This window comes from Ammodytes marinus (assembly GCF_949987685.1).
Source record: "Ammodytes marinus genome assembly, chromosome: 13".
Taxonomy (NCBI): domain Eukaryota; kingdom Metazoa; phylum Chordata; class Actinopteri; order Uranoscopiformes; family Ammodytidae; genus Ammodytes; species Ammodytes marinus.
This window is the reverse complement of record NC_137217.1, coordinates 9,162,323-9,184,451: the sequence shown is the minus strand read 5'-3', so window position 1 is coordinate 9,184,451 and position 22,129 is coordinate 9,162,323. Positions and strand designations below refer to the sequence as shown.

Genomic DNA, 22,129 nt, shown 5'->3' with positions numbered 1-22,129 from the left:
CAGTGACCCAGATTGATTCCATGACTCTCCCCATCAAAATGTTAGCTGGTAAGAGATTAAAAGAAGTTTAACAAGGAGAGACCATTTTTTTCCTTCATGGAATCACAAATAAAATGGAAAGGTCTTAAAACTTTACAACAGGACAGAAGTTTGCACAGTGGCCATGATGTAACGTCCTATGTCTTTTCCACTTTAAAAAAAGTAGTTGCTATGCGTTACTGTGACTGAAAGATCCTTCATCTTCTTTTTGTGTGCCAATAAATGTGTTCAACAGGTTGTAAATGATATACCGCCATTGTTAAATCCCCAAACTTCATCACAGGATTTATCATAAGTGCAGACTTTGCCAGTCTGGTACACATTTCTCTCCTTCCCATGAGGGTAGTAGTAAGCCCATATGACAGGTACCTTGTTTTCGTTTTGCTGCAGTAATGACGATGTAAAAGCCCAACAAGTTCAAAGCAATGAATATAACCAAACCAAATGTTTCACAATGTTTTTGGATTACTTTATTTTCCTTAAAAACCAGAGATCTGTTATAGTAGTACAATACGACAGTTTATGTCAAACTAAATAAAGATTAGAGCACAGTGGAACACGATTAATTAAAGGTAACGGCACAAAAAAGGCAAACGATCACAAATTTATCAAACAAAATCCCAAAGAATGATGTGCTTTATGTTGATGCCAAAGCAGAGATTCAACCATTTTCTATTGGATCAAGTTATTTTCCCTGCTCCAGAGGTACTGTAACAGTCTTTTAGCTGGAATACACAGAGGGACACGGAGCCCATCTGGATGCTGCTTCTTGATTGGATGGTTCAACAAAGTGTCTTTTCCTGGCTGCTCTCCACTGATTGGATGAATTAATAGGAAAAAGGAGGTGGAGTGTGGAGTTTAGGGCGACCAGACGTTGGCTCTGAAAGAAGAGAAAAAAGGTTCAGTGAGTTACAGGGAATACCTTGGCAATCCACAGAGGATGGCAGATGAGCAGGAAAAGTAGATCTGGAGTGAGGATGACAGGTTTTATTGTATTATGTTTTATTTACTTATTAATCAAAGCCAACAGTTGAATGCCTGCCACCGTGAATTAAACCGTCGATTTAAAAAGATTACGAAAGAGTCTGTCAATGCCGACTGTCCCCTCTCAAACAATTATCCAACTCTTCTGCCACTGATGAGAGATAATAACAAACCTTCTGCATGAGACAGCAGTAGGATTACACCACTAAAGGGGTCATAGCCTTGACATGCCCGTCAACACTTGGCACTGAAATCAGTCTTGGGCGGTCTGATTACAAATAGGCACTAGGCAGCTTGAAGTACAGGTGAGAATAGACCCAAAAACAGATGCTTTGTGAATCCTATGAACACCCAAACTTCATATAGGAATGCTTTAGAATCAGCATGTCCACATATCTATCTATAAAGCAAAAAACGTCTGTCTGTGTGTGTGTCTGTGGCTCGCATATCTCTCTGAGTTTTAGTCAGATCGGCATGAGCTTCCGGATATTGCTTGCGCACAGCACAAAGGTGTGCATCCTTCATTGTGAAGTTTTAAAGGTGCCAACACAGTGCACAGCGCGGCGCGGCGGGTTGGCCGCGCGAATCGCAGGTTCCGCGTCACGTGAACATTTTGGCTCATTTGTGTCCGCCGCCGGCCGCCGCCCGATGACTCATTGAATGTGCACGCCCAGTTTCTTCCCGCTATTTACATCTCTCTCATCATCGTCGTCATCCTCACTGATTTGTTTTTGTTGGGAGCGTCTCTGAAGTATTCTGCCTTCATCATCTCTGCCATCGGCCCTTGTATTGGTCTCACTGCACCTCTCACACATTTCTCCCCGCCACCTGCCACCCAAGCTTCGTAAACACACCCACATGCGCCCACACACACATACACACACAACCCGCCCACACACACACGCACATATGTATCCATGGCCGTGCATATACACACTCACGCCGGCATATCAACATGTAGAGAAAACCCAAACAGATTTTCAGATGTTTAGGGAAATGTTTGCAAGTGTCAGTTGTCGTATTTAGTTTGCATTGTCTCTGCATATTCACTCATCTGCAGTACATCTTCCCTGGCTTTCTGTCCTTCTCTCTTCTATAATCTGAGTCTATTCCTTGCTCCTTTTACTAAAAGGTGTCTCATTAAACTGCTGTCATACATTTTATCGATGTGTTGGAACTTTCTCCCTCTCTCTCTCTCTCTCTCTCTCTCTGTCTTTTCCTTCTTTTTTCCCTTCATCCCTCCTTTCCCGACTGCACCGCCAGCCAGGTTTCACGTGTCTTGTAGCTCAGCAGACTCACCCGAGTGACGTCGGGAGGAGCTCAACGCTGATTGGCTATCGCGGCGCGGCCGGCGGCGAAAAGTTCAATATTTTCAACTTCTGCGGCGGCCGCGCCGCCCCATTCGCGCCGCCCCTGGCCGCGCGAACCGCTCGCCGCCGGCCGCCGATTCGCGCGCACACACACACACACACACACACACACACACACACACACACACACACACACACACACACACACACACACACACACACACACACACACACACACACACACACACACACACACACACACACACACACACACACACACACACACACACACACACACACACACACACACACACACACACACACACACACACACACACAGCTGACTGCTACCGACACGTTGACGTTAATTGACAGCACGGTCTCGGATGCTTCCACAAAATGTTTTATTGTTTTTATATTACACGCACCCCACCCCCCCTCTTCTTTAGGCTTCAACACTGAATTAATTAACACATTTTGTGTTTCATTTCACTTAACAAAACACATGGAATTAGTTTGTGGTTATCTTTACACAATACACTAAGGAATGTTGCCCTACTCTATAGCCAACTTCTACAAAGTAAGTTACTGATAATAACCTTCAACTGTGTACAATTAGCCATCAATGATAGCAGCCAAATGTACTGTCTAATATCTTTCTTTGTTTACCTGCTTCCTACGGGCACTGCACTAGTGTAGAGTAAACAATGACAAATCCTTAGGTACACTGATTGTTTTATATGGTTGAGTGATTGAATAATTTGGTCTATAGAATGTCAAACAACTTGTGCGATTTTTCCTAAACCCAAATTGAGATTTTACGGATTGCATGCATGTATTTTTAAAGGTGAAGTAAGCGATTTATTTATGTTAATATAAGTGTTAAATCGCTCTTTATTCATACAGTGATCACTTATATAGTGTGCGCGTATCATAAAGCCGATCTCTCAGTCACTTGCTCTGCATGTAATTGGCAAATAAACTTTTCGGGATCCCACTACTGATAACCAACCAGAAGAGAGAACTCTACAAACCGGCACCCGTCTCACTGCCGGTGCACGTGCAGAGCGACAGATGGGTGAATGTGTATGCACCTTCAATGGCGGAGCAGGTACAAATCCTTCCCAATGTCTGTTTTGATGGTTTTTATCATGTTTTATCGCACTTATGGATCTGAGATGATGCTAGATAACTCGCTGCTTGAAGACCGCAGTGCATTAATGTGGTGACGTAGGGACGAGCGAGGGGACTGCTAACTGCAGTCAGTGACAGGAAGTTAGCTAAACTGACCATTCCGCTCACTTCACCTTTAAACAACACAAGGGATTTCAGTGTTGTTTCAGTCTGCATACAAAGTATTACTGCAGTGAAGTCTTCCTTTTAGCCACATCTTTAGCTATACTGTCATGTGAAAATACGGCTGAATCATTCCTCAGATAAAATCCAACGTGAGCTGGGATATAAAGTACAATCCCACTTGGTTACTAGAGCTGGATTCCAGATGTACATGATACTATGCTAGTGTAATGCCTGTAATATGTATAGCCTGTGATGTCTGGTTTGAATAAACTATGTCTGGAGGAGGATTAAACACTAGAATGCAAAACCCAATTACACTTTGTCTCTAATGACGGTGTGTTACTGATGGCAGCTCATCGTCTTTATAACTACACAAGTACTGGAATGAAATATAGCAGATTGTAGGGCAATTGCTGACAGGCCTGTGCCTTAATATACACTAAGTGTTTGAAAATGACATAATGTCTCTTTGTAGATTTTCCTCAGATCTTTCTTACCTGAGTGGGGTTCAGTAGTTGATCATCTTCTTGATTGCATCAAAGCACTTCCATTTGTCTGGGATGTAGAAGGGTTCAAAGATGTGGGGGAAGGGGGTGTCGTAACCACAGACCCTAAAGATGGGAGCCTCCAGGTTAAGGAAGCACTCCTCCTGCAAGGGGAAAGAAAAAAGAAATACTCTTAACAGTCCTTAAGGGTTAACTGCTGTCAGCACTCAACCATAATTCATTCAGGCAGGAAAGCCAAGCTAGCGTGTTCAGACTGCCACCGCTCTAAAGTGTTTGATACATTAGTTAACATAGTGACGGGGTGAATAGGCTTCATATAGGCTTATGCATGTCGCAAGTATGTTCAGGCAAGACAAGGATCTTGTTTTACCCTTCTCAATGTTGGCCATATTGCCAACCTATCATAAAGGGTATATATATTATTGGGGAAAACAACAAAGATAAAATGTATCTAATCGAACAAGTTGACAACTTCATTACATTTTTATAGCCAAATTTGATCAAAGTGTCACAAGCTAAAAGGTTCACTCTGGCTCAACAGAACAGACCAGGGCTCAGGCAATTTGGCCAAAGTGGAAAAACAAGCCATGACTCGTGTCTCTATATTGGCTTTTGACCTCTTCCCGTGGAGACAAAGCTTAATGAAGTTGGCCAAAACACTGCAAATGGGACAAACCCCCTGATGAGTTAAATGAACACACTTGGACGTGTGCACACAGATTTGCAGAAACAGACCTAAAGTACCCTCTTTCTGAATCATCTGACCAGCAAACAACTCAAGCCACCAAAACAAAAGAATTCTAGTCGCCTCAGAGGAAGTTGCACAGCACCCTCTTATTGTCCCGCCTGTTTGTGCATGCACAGTTTGTCTCCGACAGGGACACCGAACGCATTTTGACCCGCTTCTCGTGACACTGACAGCATCCCGATCCATGTAATCCCTTATTACAAACCCACCACTTGGCTGCTAGGAGCAGTGTGGCGTTTGGCAGTGGAAGACGTGTATGTTTCACACTATGTTTTTCATTTCAGACATCTGGCAGAGTCCAGGGGATGTCAGACTTGATGAGGGGCCTTTTGTGCTTTGGTACTTTTACAGCCTGTAAAAATACAAAACAACCAGAGAAAGAGAGAGAGAGAGAGAGAGAGAGAGAGAGAGAGAGAGAGAGAGAGAGAGAGAGAGAGAGAGAAAATGGGGGGCGCTGCAATTGAGAGAGAGAGAATTGCAATTCTCTCTCTCTCAATTGCAGCAGAAGCTTGCTTTTTGTGTTCCTGTGGAGAGTTGACAGTGAAGCTTTCCTGCATGGTGGACAAGTCTTGGGTTTTATCACTGAATCCAAAGGATCGCCAAGTAGAAAGACAAATCCAGAATGATCAAGTTTGGATGCAAGAAACAATGAATGACACAGGAACAAGAATAAGAGTCTTCAGCCATGCCACTAGCTCTGTGAAGTTGCATTTAGGCGCAGCCATGCCTTGAGCTGAATACTAAAACATCTGCATGCTAGCAGAACCACAATGGCAACACTAAAATGCTCAGTAGGTACATCATATTTATGTATATCCAGGGATGCTAAAATTAACTAATACACAAACACAAATTAAAGGTATTGCTGATTGAAATGTCATTAACTTATTTCATTCACTGGATAAAATATTAATGAAACCAACCGATGATGATAGCACTAGATGAAAAGTTATGAGTCACTAAAGTTATTCAAATTCATACTTAGGGAAACTGAATGCCTTTAACACATTTCATGGTAATCCAGCAAACCATTTTGGACATTTCACTCAAAAATTTAAATGACAACCTCATGGCAAAGAACATTATATATCAGAGGATCACCAAAGTAAGTAGCATTTATCATTTGGAATCATGAATGTCTGAACAACAATTCATCAAGTAAATATTGTTATATTACACAATAATATTACTACACAGTTGGACCTCCTGGTAGAACTAAATGAAAAGTCAACAGATTGTCCAGTCTGGACCACAGGGGGGGGAGGGGGAGAGATCAACGTTCATTGCTATCCTATCCCTAGAGCCACATCTTCAGGATGGCTAAAATATTGAGTATATTTCTTTGATTGAGATTCTAGTAGAATTTGTGGCATGGTAGGATGATCTTTGCACCGATAGTAGATCCCCAAAAATATGTCATAAATAAGTCAAGTCATCTGTTAGATTTTCAAATATATTCAAGCAGGTAAGAGAAGGAGTTTCTCATTTTGATCCAAGTTAAACTCGAAAACAAGGGCGAGCTCTATCTAATGTAGTGGTCTACTGCACCTAGATAATCAACTATGATTAGCTTTAACAACTGTACCCTGAATACATAGTTCAACAAACCCTCCTGACTGCTCAGTTTCCTCCTTCCTTGTGGAGTTCAGAACAACCTTAAACACAGACTGTGGCAGATCTTGTCAACAGCCACTGTACTACTGGTGAAGTGAAAGGCTTATCTCGTCAAATTCAGATTTTTCTTTTCCTTTATCATTCTATAAATGTGATGACAAAAGCCCAAAAGCATGAAGTGCATTCAGCTGTGTGAGTCAGCTGTGGAAAAAAAAGTCTATGCAAGTTGAGTTAAAAAGCCGTCGATTTTGGAAATCCTCATTCTTTGAAAATGTGTGGCTTTCAGTGAATAGGGGTCCTACAGTACGCTGTAGACTACAGGCATATTTGTTTCTTCTCTCACATGGCATTATGCAGGGTAAACCATAAATATGTCATGGTTTCTATAAGCATTAGCTCATCGATAGGTTCAGTCAGAAACAGTTCCGTCTTGTTTTAAGATCATTTAAACATTGCTTCTGGTGTTTCCTTGGGTGAAGTTCGGTCTCATCCGCTGAAAACATACACACTTGGGAATGTTGAATTTGAACAGGACTGTACTTGAATAGACTGGGCCTGGGGCAGTGCTGGATGTGGATTTAAGTCTGTTTGAATATACAGGCAGTTGGAGGGCCAGCACAATATTACACCACTAACAGACCCTTTTCTTCTCAGGCCTGGATCAAATGCATACTCATAGCATTTCCATAAGTTTGCTTTAGTAAACGCTTGACTTAAGAGCTTCTTTTTTTATTTCCATAATAAGACTACAGGATATTTTTTTTTATTCTAATGTTTTGATGAAAGTGACGTGACTTTCCTTTGTCCATCGAGATCACAACCTCAAGATCTATTCTCTGCCCAACTACAGACAAGCAGTCAGACAGTACCAGGGAGTTTGCCCTTTTGTCCAGATCACATCTGTAATCTCCTCTAAATACATTTACTGGAAGTGGGAGAAAAGTACAGTAGTCTGAGTGCCTGCCACCACAGCTGGACGGAGAATGGCCACACAACTCAGATTTCATTCTAATCAGTGTTTGTCTTTTGGGAAGTGCATCATTATATGTAATAGACTTAAATGTCAGAATAAAAATATGCTTGAATCGTGCAGTGGCGCAGGATTTTAAAAATAATTCACAACGGGAATCTAGAGTTGCAACGATGATATTGTGTCTCCTGTTACACAAGGGTTTGTCAGAAACACCCAAAGATTGGGGGTTGCAGTTGAGACTAGCGGGTGCCAATATCACTTGCTATATCAGCAAAGAAAGCCAGGCCCTTGAACAAGCTTGAGTTACCTGAAAACAGGCTGAAACTAGTTGCATTGCATGTTTCTAAACCTCTCTACATGATTTAACTCTCTTTTTTTTGAAGATATTTTTTTTGGCATTTTTATGCTTTATTGACAGTGCAGAGAGACAGAGGTGAAATGTGGCAGAGGGGGGAGTGACATGCAGAAAACGACCGCGGGCGGGAATCGAATCCAGGTCCGCTGCTGGGCCCGGCCCGGGGGGGGACGCCCTACCAACTGAGTCAAGGGCGCCCCCCATTTTCAAATAACTCTAAATACAGGCATCTGACTACAATATAATACAATATATTAACAACAGTGAGGCTAATGTCAAGTATATACAACCACAAACGGTAGCATTAGATTAAATTATTGCATTGTTTCCTACAAATCTGTTTTAATCCAGTGTGGGAATGGCGGAACTTGGACCTACCACCATATAGAGGCAATCACTAAATCCAAAATACATTGAGTGGCTATTATTTAAAAATAAAATACACATATGTTGTATAAAAAAGAGGTTTCATTTCAGGGAAATGTTAAGGATTATTACTGAATGACAAATAAGGTGTCTCCATTTCTCATCCATTAAACACTGTTTTCTGTTGTGTGATACAGCGGGTGAAATAAGTATTGAACATGAAATAGCTCTGCACATCACCCTAAAAACACTATACCAACAGTGAAGTGTTGAGGTTCTGAACATCATGGTGTGGGGCGGCTTTTCAGCAAATGGTACAGGCAATCTATCGAGACATTCTTGACCAAAATCTGCTGCCATCTACCAGGGTGATGAAGATGAAACGAGTGTGGACATTTCAGCAAGACAATGATCCCGAACACACAGCCAAGGAAACTCTCAATTGGTTTCAAAAAAAGAAAATAAAGCTGCTAGAATGGCCCAGCCAATCACCTGACTTAAATCCCACTGAAAATCTATGGAAATAACTGAAGATCAATATTCATTAAAGAGGCCCACGGAACCTTCTAGATTTGAAGACTGTTTGTGTGGAAGAATGGGCCAAAATCACACCAGAGCAATGCATGCGACTAGTTTCTCCATACAGGGGGCGTCTTGAAGCTGTCATTACCAAAAAAGGCTTTTGTACAAAGTATTAAATGAATATCAGTGAGTGTGTTCAATACTTTTTCCCTGTGTCATTTCACATTATTACACATAACTTAATTTCTGGACGTATTAGTTTTGGTTTCTTTGTATGTATGGATTACTTGGGTTGTTGAACATATCATGTCAATAGCACCTTGGGAAATATATTAGGGGTGTAACGATACACGTATTTGTACCGTACCGTGTTCCGTTTGCATCCCTATTAGCAGTTGTAGTAGGCTACCCCTCTTTTCTTTTAGTCTATGAGTAGTGCAAATAAAACATTTATACAGTGCTATCGAACAGAGAGCGAACTGCATGGCGAAAGACAACAGGAAACCGGAGCTTGCAGGCGTCCCCCTGTCATTCAAATCCCGTTTGAGGGATAACTTCGGATTTCAGTAGAATTATGAAAACAGTGATAAACGTGTGGAACAATGTCGGCATATTGTTTCACCGCGATCGCCTATGTAGGAGCCAAGCATGGACATATAAAGGGAGCCAACACGTCGAACATGCATACGTATTTGAAAAGGCACCATCCAGGTCTTACTATCACCGTTACTGTGAAGAAAAATCGAGCTGTGCAAACACAGACAGTATTTTCTTTTTTATACTGAAAATAGCCTACATAAGCTGTAGGCTAATTTAATTAATGCTGCAGTTGCACTTTTATTTGATAATTGTTATATTTATAAGAGCACTTAAGGGCCCGTGTCCACCTAACGCCTTTTTCCAGCGTTAAACGCTGGCTGTGCGCTCGGGAGTGTCCACTGAGCGTTTTTTTCGACCGCTTTTTCAAGCGTTTTATGAGCTGGGAGAGAGTGCTGTGATACATCAGGTCGGCAATACGTCATCTGGACGGAACGGGAAAAAGGCGGTAGGTGGACACGGGCCCTTAGACAGTGGCGCAAAAAGTGGGTATGCACTAGGCTATATGCGGCGCATAGGGGCGCCGCACTAGAGGGGCACCAAAGCGATCGAGGGAAAATTATTTGCAGTCGGCATTTTTCTCTATTTAACAGCGTTTGTGTAAATGATATGATCAATAACAGAAGCACGTCAGTGATAAGGCGCCCCCCGCTCCTTCGCCTCCTCCTCCCCACACTATAGGCGCTCCAGTGTGCGCCCCCTCGAGCACGCGCTGGAGCGTGAGAGCTTTCATTTGAATCGTGTTGTCATCTGATGACAGGGACCTACAGTTGGAGAGGCAGAAAAGAAAGCTCTCGGGGGCACAAAACCGAAAACGGGAAGATTGATAAGGAGAAAGATTGCGTGTTTTATATGGCCGATTATTGATTAATGCACACTGATTATCGGCCGCGACTCGCGGATTGTCACTGCAGATCTACGTGTGTGTCACCTCAAGTTTTTGACTATATCTGTTTTCACAGTTTTTGAATGGTAGTGTAGTGATTAGCCTATAGCAGGTCAGCGCCAAAACAACACACTCACCTGTTTCCCACTATTATCATATTTTGCACCATTCCAGCGCACGACTGAGTTGTGTGTGTGTGTGTGTGTGTGAGAGAGAGAGAGAGAGAGAGAGAGAGAGGTCTCCTTACAGAGGCAATGTGCCAGACTAACAATTTCAGTTGATTAAAATGTATAAATAACTAAACATGAAAAGACTGAGGTTAAGTTTGTCACCAAATTCCCTTACAATAAACTATTATACTCTCTCTCTCTCCTGTAATACTGTATGTGTAACTTACACACTATTCAAACCGATCCTGAATTGTAATGCTTTGGGGGATTCTGAATTGTGATGCTTTGTGGTACCCCCCCCCCCCCCCTTCCTTAGCCTTGCACATCATACTTAGCATTGCACAACATACTTCAAACACCAAACACTATGTCATAAGCCCTGCAGCTCACCCGCAGAAAACATTTCCTCAGAAACATTTTTTTTGTCGTTACACTAGAAAAACCTATTGTTCTAGTTGGGCTTACCTGGGAATCTTATCTACTGTCTTATCAGGACCTTCAAATGTCTCTTTTTCATTCATCCAAGCGAATCCATCATCTTGTTCAGTGAATTGGAAACAGAAACTAAGACAAACTTAACCTCAACTTTTCATGTTTAGTTATTTATACATTGTAATCAACTGAAATTGTGAGTCTGGCACATTGCCTCTGTAAGGAGACCTTACTCCCTCTCTCTCTCACTCTCTCTCACTCTCTCTCTCTCACACACACACACACACACACACACACACACACACACACACACACACACACACACACACACACACACACACACACACACACACACACACACACACACACACACACACACACACACACACACACACACACACACACACACACACACACACACACACACACACACACACACACACACACACACACAGTTTGTCTTAGTTTCTGTTTCCAATTCACTGAACAAGATGATGGATTCACTTGGATGAATGATAAAGATATATGTTAAGGTCAGACAGTAGATAAGATTCCCAGGTAAGCCCAACTAGAACAGCAGGTTTTTCTTTGGAGCTATGAGTGTAACGACAAAAAAAAATTTCTGAGCAAATGTTTTCTGCGGGTGAGCTGCAGGGCTTATGTACATGTATAGTGTTTGAAGTATGTTGTGCAATGCTAAGTATGATGTGCAAGGCTAAGGAGGGGGGGGGGGGGGGGGGGTACCACAAAACATCACAATTCAGAATCCCCCAAAGCATTACAATTCAGGATCGGTTTGAATAGTGTGTAAGTTACACATACAGTATTACAGGAGAGAGAGAGAGAGTATATAATAGTTTATTGTAAGGGAATTTGGTGCGATAGATTGGTGGCACTAAGTTTTTTTGTCTTATTTATTGCCTTTTCTCTCTCATTCACTTGAAAAAATAGTGTTATCAACAAGCTGGTTTTTCCAATTTAACCGTTTGTCTGAGCAGTTTTTTTTTATGTTTTTCTTAGTGAATACCTTCACACGTTGTATGGGTAAAGTCAAGAAGGTTGGCTGACTGACTTGTTTGGCTCATTTTACTATTCATTTGAACTGAAATAAAAGTTTTATTTTTCTTTAATTCTCTTCACCAGAGTTCACCAAATTGCTTATTTTACATGTTCAAATCACAAAAAATTCTGGGTGGGTATGCCAGTGGGTATGAGTATGCATGCCTGACACTAGTGAGGCCACAAAAACCTAAATGCCCAGTATATAGTTTTATTTCTGATGACCAACCTGTTATTCACTGTGTCCTTTCCTTTTGGGTGAATCAGTGCAGGCAGACATGTCATGTTTGAGCCGATCACCTGCTCTAATATGCAACTTAAAATGGAAGACTGTAATTGGGGTGGGGGGGCGCCTGCTAAGTGCCTGCATACCCCCCAGAAAGTGGGTATTTGCGCCCCTGACTTCAGAGCTTCAGAGAGCTGCAGTAATATTTTATTTTTTTAAAGTAAAAAATACCCTTAAAGATGACATACCCTTTTTTTACATACCAGCTTACAGAGCCTGCTGAGCATTAACACTGGCTTTTTTTCACTGCAATTTTAGTTTATGCTGCACATTCACTAGTATTTAATAAGTATTTTATTTATTGGAGAATTGCAGCAGTATTCCTTTTAGATTTGTTATGCATTTTATGTGTATGTTAGCTAGTTACTGACAGCTAAAGCTGTTCATTCTCCCTTAACTATGAACCGTACCGTACTGTACCGTACCGTGACTTCAAAACCGAGGTACGTACCGAACCGTGACTTTAGTGTACCGTTACACCCCTAAAATATATGTACTGAGGAAAATGGTGACGTGTTCAATACTTATTTCACCCGCTGTAAGCCCCCATCAGGCTGCTATTGTGGTTAGATTTTCAATCGTGTTTCACATTATGATGTAGTACATGTACAAGTCTAGATACAATATTTGCATTTCATTATTGTAGACATTTAGGTATTTCAAAAGTCTTGGAATTAGATATGTAACACTATTTCTAAAATGTCATTGGCTTGTACTTGTTGTTGAGAAATTGAGGAAGACACAATGCCCTGAAGTTATATGAAGGTAAAACTTGCTAATGAGTAAATCCAGCTTAAGGCCTTCCAGCAACTGTTGGGAAGGAGCAGCAGCGGACCACCATTATATAAGCTCTATAACCCCATTAAACGGTGTGGTAGTTCCGGTGTGAAATTAACCCGCTTGTAAGAACACTGTCCTTTGAAGGCAGTTTAGTGTATCCCCTGATGGAGAAAGAAATAGGAAGGGAGTATTAAGACCTTTACTGTTGTACCTGATACCCCAGGCCTTGGGTCTACTCTGCTTCTCATTCGGATATGCCTGACAGGAAACCAATAGTCTGATTCAGAAGACATTTATAACATCAGCAGCCAACACCTACAGAGTCAAAGAGGAGTAGGCAGTTCTGAATCCCCAGAACACGACCACAATACAGTGGGACTTCTTGGGTTGGATGTTGGACTGCTGGTTTAAACACACAAATGGGGGGATAACAAAGCAAGGGCCCCACATACAACACATATACTGGTTTCAGTAAGTATTCAGACCCTTTCACTAGACGTGAAATTTTCCGTTTACAGATGCTTCCCATCCAATCTGAAGGAGGTTGGGAGGGTCTGCTAGGAAGAATCGGATAACCTTCCCCAATGCAAAGCGTGTATAGACTTACCCAGGAAGACCTGGAGCTGTAATTGCTGCAAAAAGGGTCCTCTAAAAAAAGGTTGAATTTCTTTGCTTAGCAAATCCTTCTAAAAACATCTTTGTCGTTGTGTCATTTTGGGTTATTGCGTGTACAGTATATTGGTAGGAAAAATTGGCAAATGTATTGATTGATAATGACACAGGGGCCCGAAAACGTGACGTACGTAATGTGCCGGCTTCTGACTACAACTGAAACTGGCACACAACCTCAACGTCATTGTTCTCAGCCACTCCCCCTGTTTGCTGATTGGACCAGTACAAATCTGCCTTAGAAATCCCGCAAATATACCGCAGACCCACACTGACTACTGAAGGGAAATTAAAATTGAGCGGAAGTACGTAGGTGGGCTGTGCCAGGCTAGTAAAGTCTGTGGTGGTTTCGAAGTTGAGGGATAGGCTTCAAAATGTCTCTCAGTGCATCCCTGAGGTCCCTGAAGGCAAGGCATGGTCTTCAGCCCCATCTCATTCTGCTCTACTCTGTTCTATCCAGTCATCAGCCAACCACCAGGAAAACGGCCAGCTCATGACACACTTTAAATTGTGAGGGCTAAAGACAAAGCATGATAAACAAAAGTTGCTAAGCCGAACCAAAATCCCCTTCTGTACAAAATAAATGATCAAACCCAGAAATGGATCTTTGTGCGGGGGCCTGAGGTGGATAGGCAATAGCAAGAACCACCTTCCAAAAATAAAAGACTAAAGTGTTCCCAGTGCCTAGACCACGCAGGCTACTGAGAGCCAGTTTTTCCTTTGGTCCCCTTTGAGCCTGTCAAGGGGACAAGGCTGCACTAGTAAACAAGGACATTTAACATCTACACTGTGCTTGAGCTGCATTAGTATGACTACAATATCCTGAATACCAGGATGTTTTTGTAGTTGATGAGGAACTGTGACTCAGAATCTCCCCGCTAAAAGCTTAATTTCTTATAGGGTCGAATCCCGTTCATCAAAGCACAGACAAATTAAAATTGCCAATTTGTTTTTGTTTGGATTCGGAGTTAGCAACATAAGCAGAATCAAACCAAGCACTGATGACTTATCCTCAAACTGTATCGCCAGATGGGAAAGCTGTGCTTTTAGGTTTTATCTATTTATCTATGTATTTATTTTCCAACATATAAAAAGAAGAAAATCAATAAATAGGCCAATCAAAATCACTATCTTTTAACATCCAGTTATGCTTCAGCTTATCACACGATAACACAACACGTCAGAGCAAGCAAAGTGTTTGAAACGAGAAACAGAGCTCAAGAAATGTTACAATGGGTTAATCTGAACCCACCTGCTTAATTAAAAACGGACTCAAGACGAAAGAGTTTTTGCAAGCTTGTGAAAGACAGTCATTCACACCTGCGGTTTGTGCTCTCATTCCCCACATCTGCAGCAGGTTAACATTAAAATGCCTGTGACCTTCTCTGTTTGGTCTTGTTTGTGTGTACTATTCACCTTAAATATCAGCTTATTTTCATTTAAAAGAAACACATTTAAATACATTTACTTGTAGTCATTGTTCAAGCTAAACATGCATCTGTTAACCAGTTGGCTTTTACTCAGTGATTGGGAAAGGATCTGTATTATTGAACTGACATCTAATTTTGAATATATTACAGCACATGAGAAACATAACGCTTGCAGAGGGGGCACAAGTGATTTAAAGTGTAGGAGAGACAGACGAGTAACACTGTACAATGTGATAGTGAGTCCTTCTTTACTCTCTCCCCTATCTAGCAAGATACATTAAAAAAGCAAACATCATATGAAAGCCATGGCTTATTGACGCTTATAGGGTACTCTTGGCTGTTGTATCTTTTCATTGTGAAAACAAATCATAAGTGCGTGTAGGCCATGTGAAAGCTGTGCAATCAATGAACACAGCAACAACTTACATCACCCGTACACAATGTGCAAACATGGAAATGAGCAGGATGACTCACCAACCGTCTAAGCCCTCACTAACAGAGGGAGAGTGAGCAACATCTAACAGTACAGACAGTAAACGAGAAGATCTATTGGATTCACTGCGTCAACTCTATAGTTCATGTACATTAACCAGGAAACAGCTCCAGCGTGTCCACACACACACACACACACACACACACACACACACACACAGACACAGACACACACACACACACACACACACACACACACGCATACAATTAGTCTGATGACTTTTGAGGAGGCGGGTACAAAAGAGGAGAGTTGTTGAGACACAAATTGCTCGTTGAGAGCCGAGTGGTGCTCACTGTTAAGAGCCCCACAGGGAGAAGAGAGGACACATACTGAAGATAATCACCCCGCAAAAATAGATGTAATTACGATGATGGGAAGGGGCAAGACTTTTCATTTAGTCACGCATTACACTTAGCTCAGAATTTGTCATCATCTCTCTCTCTCTCTTTCTCCTCGCTCTCTTTTGGCAGCTATTAGTTACAGAGTGCCAAGCCTTTTGTAATGCCAGCAACAAGTAATATTGTGTAAACCTTATATGGGTGGTAAAGAACACCTTCATCAACAAGCTCAGCTATAAGTAAGATAAGCTTACAGAACACAGACAGTTAGGAATGAAGCTGCTACAGAATGGAATTTTGTAAATACTTGTTCAAATTCCTTTAATTTAAAATTTGTTTAAGTTGACAAATTGGCCCCATTAAAAGTATACTTAGTTAGCTGATTAAGACATCAAGGTTTTGCAATATAAAAAGGACTGGAGTAAGGAATGCCTTTGATCTATACTTTCTCAGCATACTCTTTTTATGATGATAAACCCGGGGAATCGACAGTCCCACTGAAACTAAGAATAAGAATATAATGTCTAATTTGACAGTGTTAAGACTTCTAGAAGACGTACTTTATTTGACACAAATTGCGGAAATCGTGCACTAAAGGTTTTATAATTGCTTCCATGACCTGCCTATCACAGCCCCAGGTCCTACTGTTGAGCGGGTCAATTAACAGGAACCAACTTTATCAGTTCACCTCTCTTACATGTCTTCAACTCTCACATGGAGAAACGCGCCTCACGGTTATAAAAGCCCTTCTCTGGGACATTCAGTGAAAGGCTATTTTGGCTTTATTACAAAGTGGGGCTTTTATTGACAGAACCATTGCAACCTATTAACACCAATACCTTTGAAGATCGTCTCCCACCCCTGGGACCCACAGATCCCAATAAAAGCTCATCTAACACAGTTTGTGCGCACACACACACACACACACACACACACAGACACAGAGGGCACACACTCACCTGTACTGTAGAGCTGATTTCAGCAGCAAAGCCTCCAGTCACTGGGGCCTCATGACTGACGAGCAAACGTCCAGTTTTCACCACCGACTGTAAAAGAAAATCACATACAGATGATTACAGGAGGTTCAGCTTTCGCCGCTTTCATGGCCCCTCTACATGATTTAGCATTGGTGATAGCTGAAAGCCCCAGTAAACCCAAATCCACAGTCCTTCCAACTACATAATTTGGGGAGTTAGTTGCTTTATATTAAGCATCGGAGAAAAGGGATTTTTATCAATCCAAACTCAAGATATTGTCATTTAAGTTTGATAAACTTTACTGAAATTAGGTTTAGATGAGGCGGGATATGCTCTGATTCTTAATACGCGATGAGTCTTTATATACTAATCACAACCGTTCTCTGCCCGAACCTTCTATAGAAACAATGACTGTTGCCATGGAGACTCTTCGATGTGGACGTCAAACGGTCTAGACAGTATTAAAAAGAAAATAAGCTTTGAAATATTTATGAACATTTATTTTCAAATCTGATTTTTGTAAAAGCTTAATGAAACAGCATACTATCATATATAGACGAGGTTTCCAGAGGCTTTAACTACAGGAGCTGCCTTGTTTAGGTCGTATGTGAACCAGGAGAGGGCTGTTACCAACCAAGAGTGGTTCACATACTGCCTGCCTGCTGTGGTATGCTATATCGGCTAAATACCCTTGGGCTGCTTGTGTCTGGCTTTGTCGCTGTGTGTGTGTGTGTGTGCAAGTATAAAATGGATATGACACAACAGTATGAGCTGGAGGGCTGGTTTAGGCTGGTACACAGGGCCAACGGGACAATCATGGACATTAGAGGTCTCGGACTCCAAGGCATTTGCATTCGGGTTTGGCTTTTCTGCAACCTGACATTACTGCAGAAGGATGCCTCTGCTCCACCCGTTATCTACCGCAGCATAAAACCAATACTATACTATAATCTCATCCACTTGCAACTGGTCCAGACCAAAGCTATGTCTGTTCTCTGCAACTTCAACAAACCGTTCCAATCCGCTGCCCAGTTGTTGTGTTCATATAGAGCCATAAACTGGACAAACACCTATGAAACTCAAATAAGAATCAGCACCAGTAGGACATATTTTCATCTACATTATTTTGAGAATTTACAACATTCAATGTGTAGAGACTAACAGAGTGTTCATGTTTCACTCATTAAAGCAGGGGTTCTCAAACTTTTGATAGCTGAGGGCCAATTTAGGAACCCAACATTGGACCGAGGGCCGCCGAAGGAAAAAAAATTATAAAACTGAAATAATTTCAATGGCCAGCGTCTTTGCGTCTTTACAGTTTACATGTATTGGTCAGCATCCAATACTGTGTAATTAACACATTTAAAGTAATAAATGAAGGGCTAGGTCTCATTTCAACATTGGGGAACACACATTAAAAGCGGGGGTCTGGGGGTTGTCCCCCAGAAAAATTTGAGGTTCGAACACTTCATTTTGTGCATTTTGGTTAATTTTTATGCAGTAATTTGTGTCTTCTGTATTTATTTATGGTGGAAATGTTAAGGAAAAGACAACTCGCTCCCATTGACACACATCTAATGGAATATAAATCAAGGCACTGAGGCATTCTGTATTGCATTCAAATATTTATTCTACTTTATTGTTCAAAACTTTCTACACATTGAAAACGTATCACCTTTTGGAGTGTTTTTTGTAGGACTCACTACTCATGATGCAGCAGCAGTGTTAACTATTATGACACTATACATTGGAAATAAACAGGGTGGGCTATCAGCAGTCAACTAGGCAGATAGTTCCATGGCTATCAGCAGCTAGCTAACGTTAGTTTGTTAGCTAAACTTTAGGCAAAAGAGTTAGAAACCAGATAATGTTAGCATCCATCCTTAGACACTTGACCTAATCTAATTCACCTTGAATGTGAGAAAGTGCACCGTATTGGGCTTGACAAGCTCACTATCTAACAACTTACATTGGGACCACTACACTGCCTGCTGCACTGCGGGAGGCTGACCAGCCGTCTGCAACGAGAGGCAGAGGCCAGCCGAACTTCGCAAGTTTAATAAGTGGGGAATGAATACAAACAATTAGGAGGGATATTTAAGTGTTTCGACCCCTGTACTGTTTCTACTGTTACGGGGGATGCATCCCCTCCGTGCGTTTCAATTAAAAAAAAAAAAAAAAAAAAAAAAAAAAAATTGATATTTTTTTTTTTTTTTTTTTTTTTTAATAATTCATAGGCCCGCGGGCCGCACTTTGAGAACCAGTGCATTAAAGCTATAGTGCATAACTTTTTCATAGGGATACATGTCAGTTACATTCAAGCCATCGCCAAATGGGTTCACACAGAGTTGATTAAGCCTATGTGCCCCACAAAACTCTGTATTTCTCATTAGGGCGGCGTTTACAAACTGGTGTTGCCCGCCAACACTGGCGCAGGATCTCCGAAAAAACCCAAGAAACGTCAAGAAATATTTCAGTTGTTTATTCTACTGCTGAGAAAAAAAAACTTGAGGTACAGCACACGGAATACAATTTATGCACAATAACATAGGTTTACCTCATCCAGATGCGCCAACACTGTATTTGCTATTACTCAGCATTCCTCATGGGGGCAAGAAAAGTTACACACTATAGCTTTAACAGCACTACACAAAACTCTTATTTAAAAACACAAGGGGGGTATCAGATACCCCTCCCTTCCCTCAAAGCCACAGACCAAACCAAACAGTCACTGTAACTAAATAACCCGCTGGAAATAAGCAGCTCATGTCCATATGGCATTATAAATTAAGCCTGACATTCTTTCCCTCCGACAGGACCACATAGTATCAAACAGGGGCATTCTGGGGCTTCGTGCTGATGCTAAACAAGAGAATGTTTACATTGCTGAGGTCCTTGGTTTGCCTGTGAAGCACTACATAACAGCACCACGATCACACACTGGTATTGGGGGTTGAATTAATCAGCCCTCTTGTCACTCTAGGACACTGATGTGAAGGCAACATGCCTCTTCTCTGTGGGGCACACTGAAAGATCTTAAGCTACTTAGAAGCTGGAATGCAAGAATTGTCTCATTCTTTTTTTCATCGAACATCAGAGCCGAAAAGCTAAATTCAAAACACTTGTGTCGGTTTCCCCTGAGGCTACATATTTTGCTGTTTTAAACCAGTTGAATGAGTTCTGCGCGCAAAAATCACTGATTATGTGACACTATATTCAGGAATGTGGATGTAATAACAACACTGGATGACAATAACAACAGTTGGCAAGCGCCACAGGGAGGAGGAATCAAGCGAGGGGTTGAGAGTAGGGCGATGTCTTGATGTAACATGTTGCCGTTACCATTACTCATACAGGTGCAGTGCCGCCCAACATTCTAACTCGCCCGGGCCCTGAACCCATTCCTCATCACTCTCACACAGTTAACATAACTTTCAATGTGCCACCAGCATCACCCCGATATCCCTGTTGGTCATCTCCCAGAGGGGACATGCATTGTATTACGTGCAGCATCAAGAGTGCATTCTTCGGATGCTTTTGACACAAAAGGAGCTTGCCACTGTTTTCACAATATCGTGGGATAGAATTACAGACACTGGGGCCTGGGGGAAAACTTGTGACCCAGTTAATAGATTTGTCCCCAAAACCCTGCAGCGTAAACACAAGTTGACAGTCATTGCTAAAGTGTCCAGTAGTAGCTGGCATAAAGTAGCTCAGTTGACTGTTGGAGAAGGCGTGCTGCAGTGCCAATGCTTAATATGGCATAGAAAAAAAGGCTAAATGCGGTAATGGTAGGAATAGCAAAGCGGCACCGGATGCTCTGGTACATTAGGTTAGACCTTATGATGAATTGAAGTCGCTGAATTTAAGCGGCATAGGAAAATGAAAAATACAAATATTGTCTTCAATTCCCACAATATCTAAACTCATTGAAAACATGTAGTTAAAAGATTTGCCCTGTACATGAAGCTACTTTTTACAAGTTGCAAAAACTTCCCTTAAAGCAAACGTCAACCTCTGGGCTAGAGTTAATGTCAGGGGACCACCACAGTCTTCAGGATTCATCTTCTATGAAAGATAAAAGTCTGAATTAAGATTCTGTGCCAGTCCATCTTGTAGATGTTTGAATATGCACAATTTCATGGTAATCCTTCTGACAGCTGTTCATTTCAGTCTGGATCATAGTTGTTGCCATTTCTTGAATGGAATCAATTCACGTGAAATAAAATATCTCAGTTATACATTGAAGCGAGGACACCAATGTGTTCACAAAACTCACAGTAAAACAAGAAAGATGTCAGGTTACAACCTACTCATGATTGGCCTTACACCTCAAATGTCCAACTCATTCAACTCATACAACTGCCTGAGGTTCGTTCAGCTATACAACGTTTTCAGAGAGAAAAAACAAATGCACAGCGTCCTTTTTACATCACTGACTGGAGATGGTGACAGCACTCTTACTCCTACATAGTTATTATGGCTGTGGCCTTTAACCCGTTGCTTCTGCTTGCTGGATTGGCTTTCAGGACATAAAGCATATACTCTCACCGTGCGGTTTCACCCTTCCTTTTCTCAGAAGTCCACCAGTTACCTTATTTGCCCACGGCAGCCTCCTTTCATGTTGGTAAAATTGGAACTTGAGGGAACAAGGGCAAAGCAGCTACTTTTAACACACCACCGGAGCCACAGGAAGTGCATCGGACACTAGAAGATGATCAGTAAGATGCATTCAAGGGGAGAAATGATGTGCCTCGAGTAGAGATGGAAAATACATGTCTTGAATCATTCCATTCAACCACAGGACGATAGCGGCAGGTGGATCACTTTGTGATGTTTTTCCACCATGGACACGGGTCGTGAAAAGAGGTTGTTAGAGGAAATGGCACATTGTGGACCAATATTCAGGTCAACAGTAGCATTGGAAAATGGTGGACAAACTACAAGGGGAAACCAGTGGTGATAAACAGAGTATACGAGTTTGGGACAGAGGATGGAACCGAGTGTGAGGCTGAACAAGATCCAATGTGGGTTCTGAACCGGTCGTGCTAGTGAGGCAAAACTAACCTAATTAAAAAATGGATCTTGATGAAAATACCAGAATTTGGAAAATTATGAAAATGGTAGAGAGCAAATGAGAAAGTGGTGGATTTGATGTATTGTGTAATTCAACTGAAAAGGGTAAATAATGTGTTGTTACAATATAAATATGCTATGATGTGTTTGATTCTATTCATAATTTGTTCGATTCAAATTTAAATTTTCTCTGGGGTTCATCTGCTAGACTCAGCATTAT

The 22,129-nt window shown here is 41.6% G+C and overlaps 1 protein-coding gene across 1 annotated transcript in view; it reads right to left on the bottom strand.

Annotated features, from left to right (window-relative positions):
* Nucleotides 1-486: 486 nt before the first annotated feature.
* bckdhb (branched chain keto acid dehydrogenase E1 subunit beta) overlaps nucleotides 487-22,129 on the bottom strand; it is a 64,807-nt gene continuing 43,164 nt past the window's right edge. Inside the window, exons 9-11 of the mRNA XM_080039223.1 lie at nucleotides 16,816-16,902; nucleotides 4,130-4,281; nucleotides 487-919 (exon numbers count right to left, since the gene is read on the bottom strand). Coding sequence (XP_079895349.1) covers nucleotides 4,141-4,281; nucleotides 16,816-16,902 — 228 coding nt within the window. The 3' untranslated portion in view covers nucleotides 487-919; nucleotides 4,130-4,140. The remainder of the gene's footprint in view (nucleotides 920-4,129; nucleotides 4,282-16,815; nucleotides 16,903-22,129) is intronic.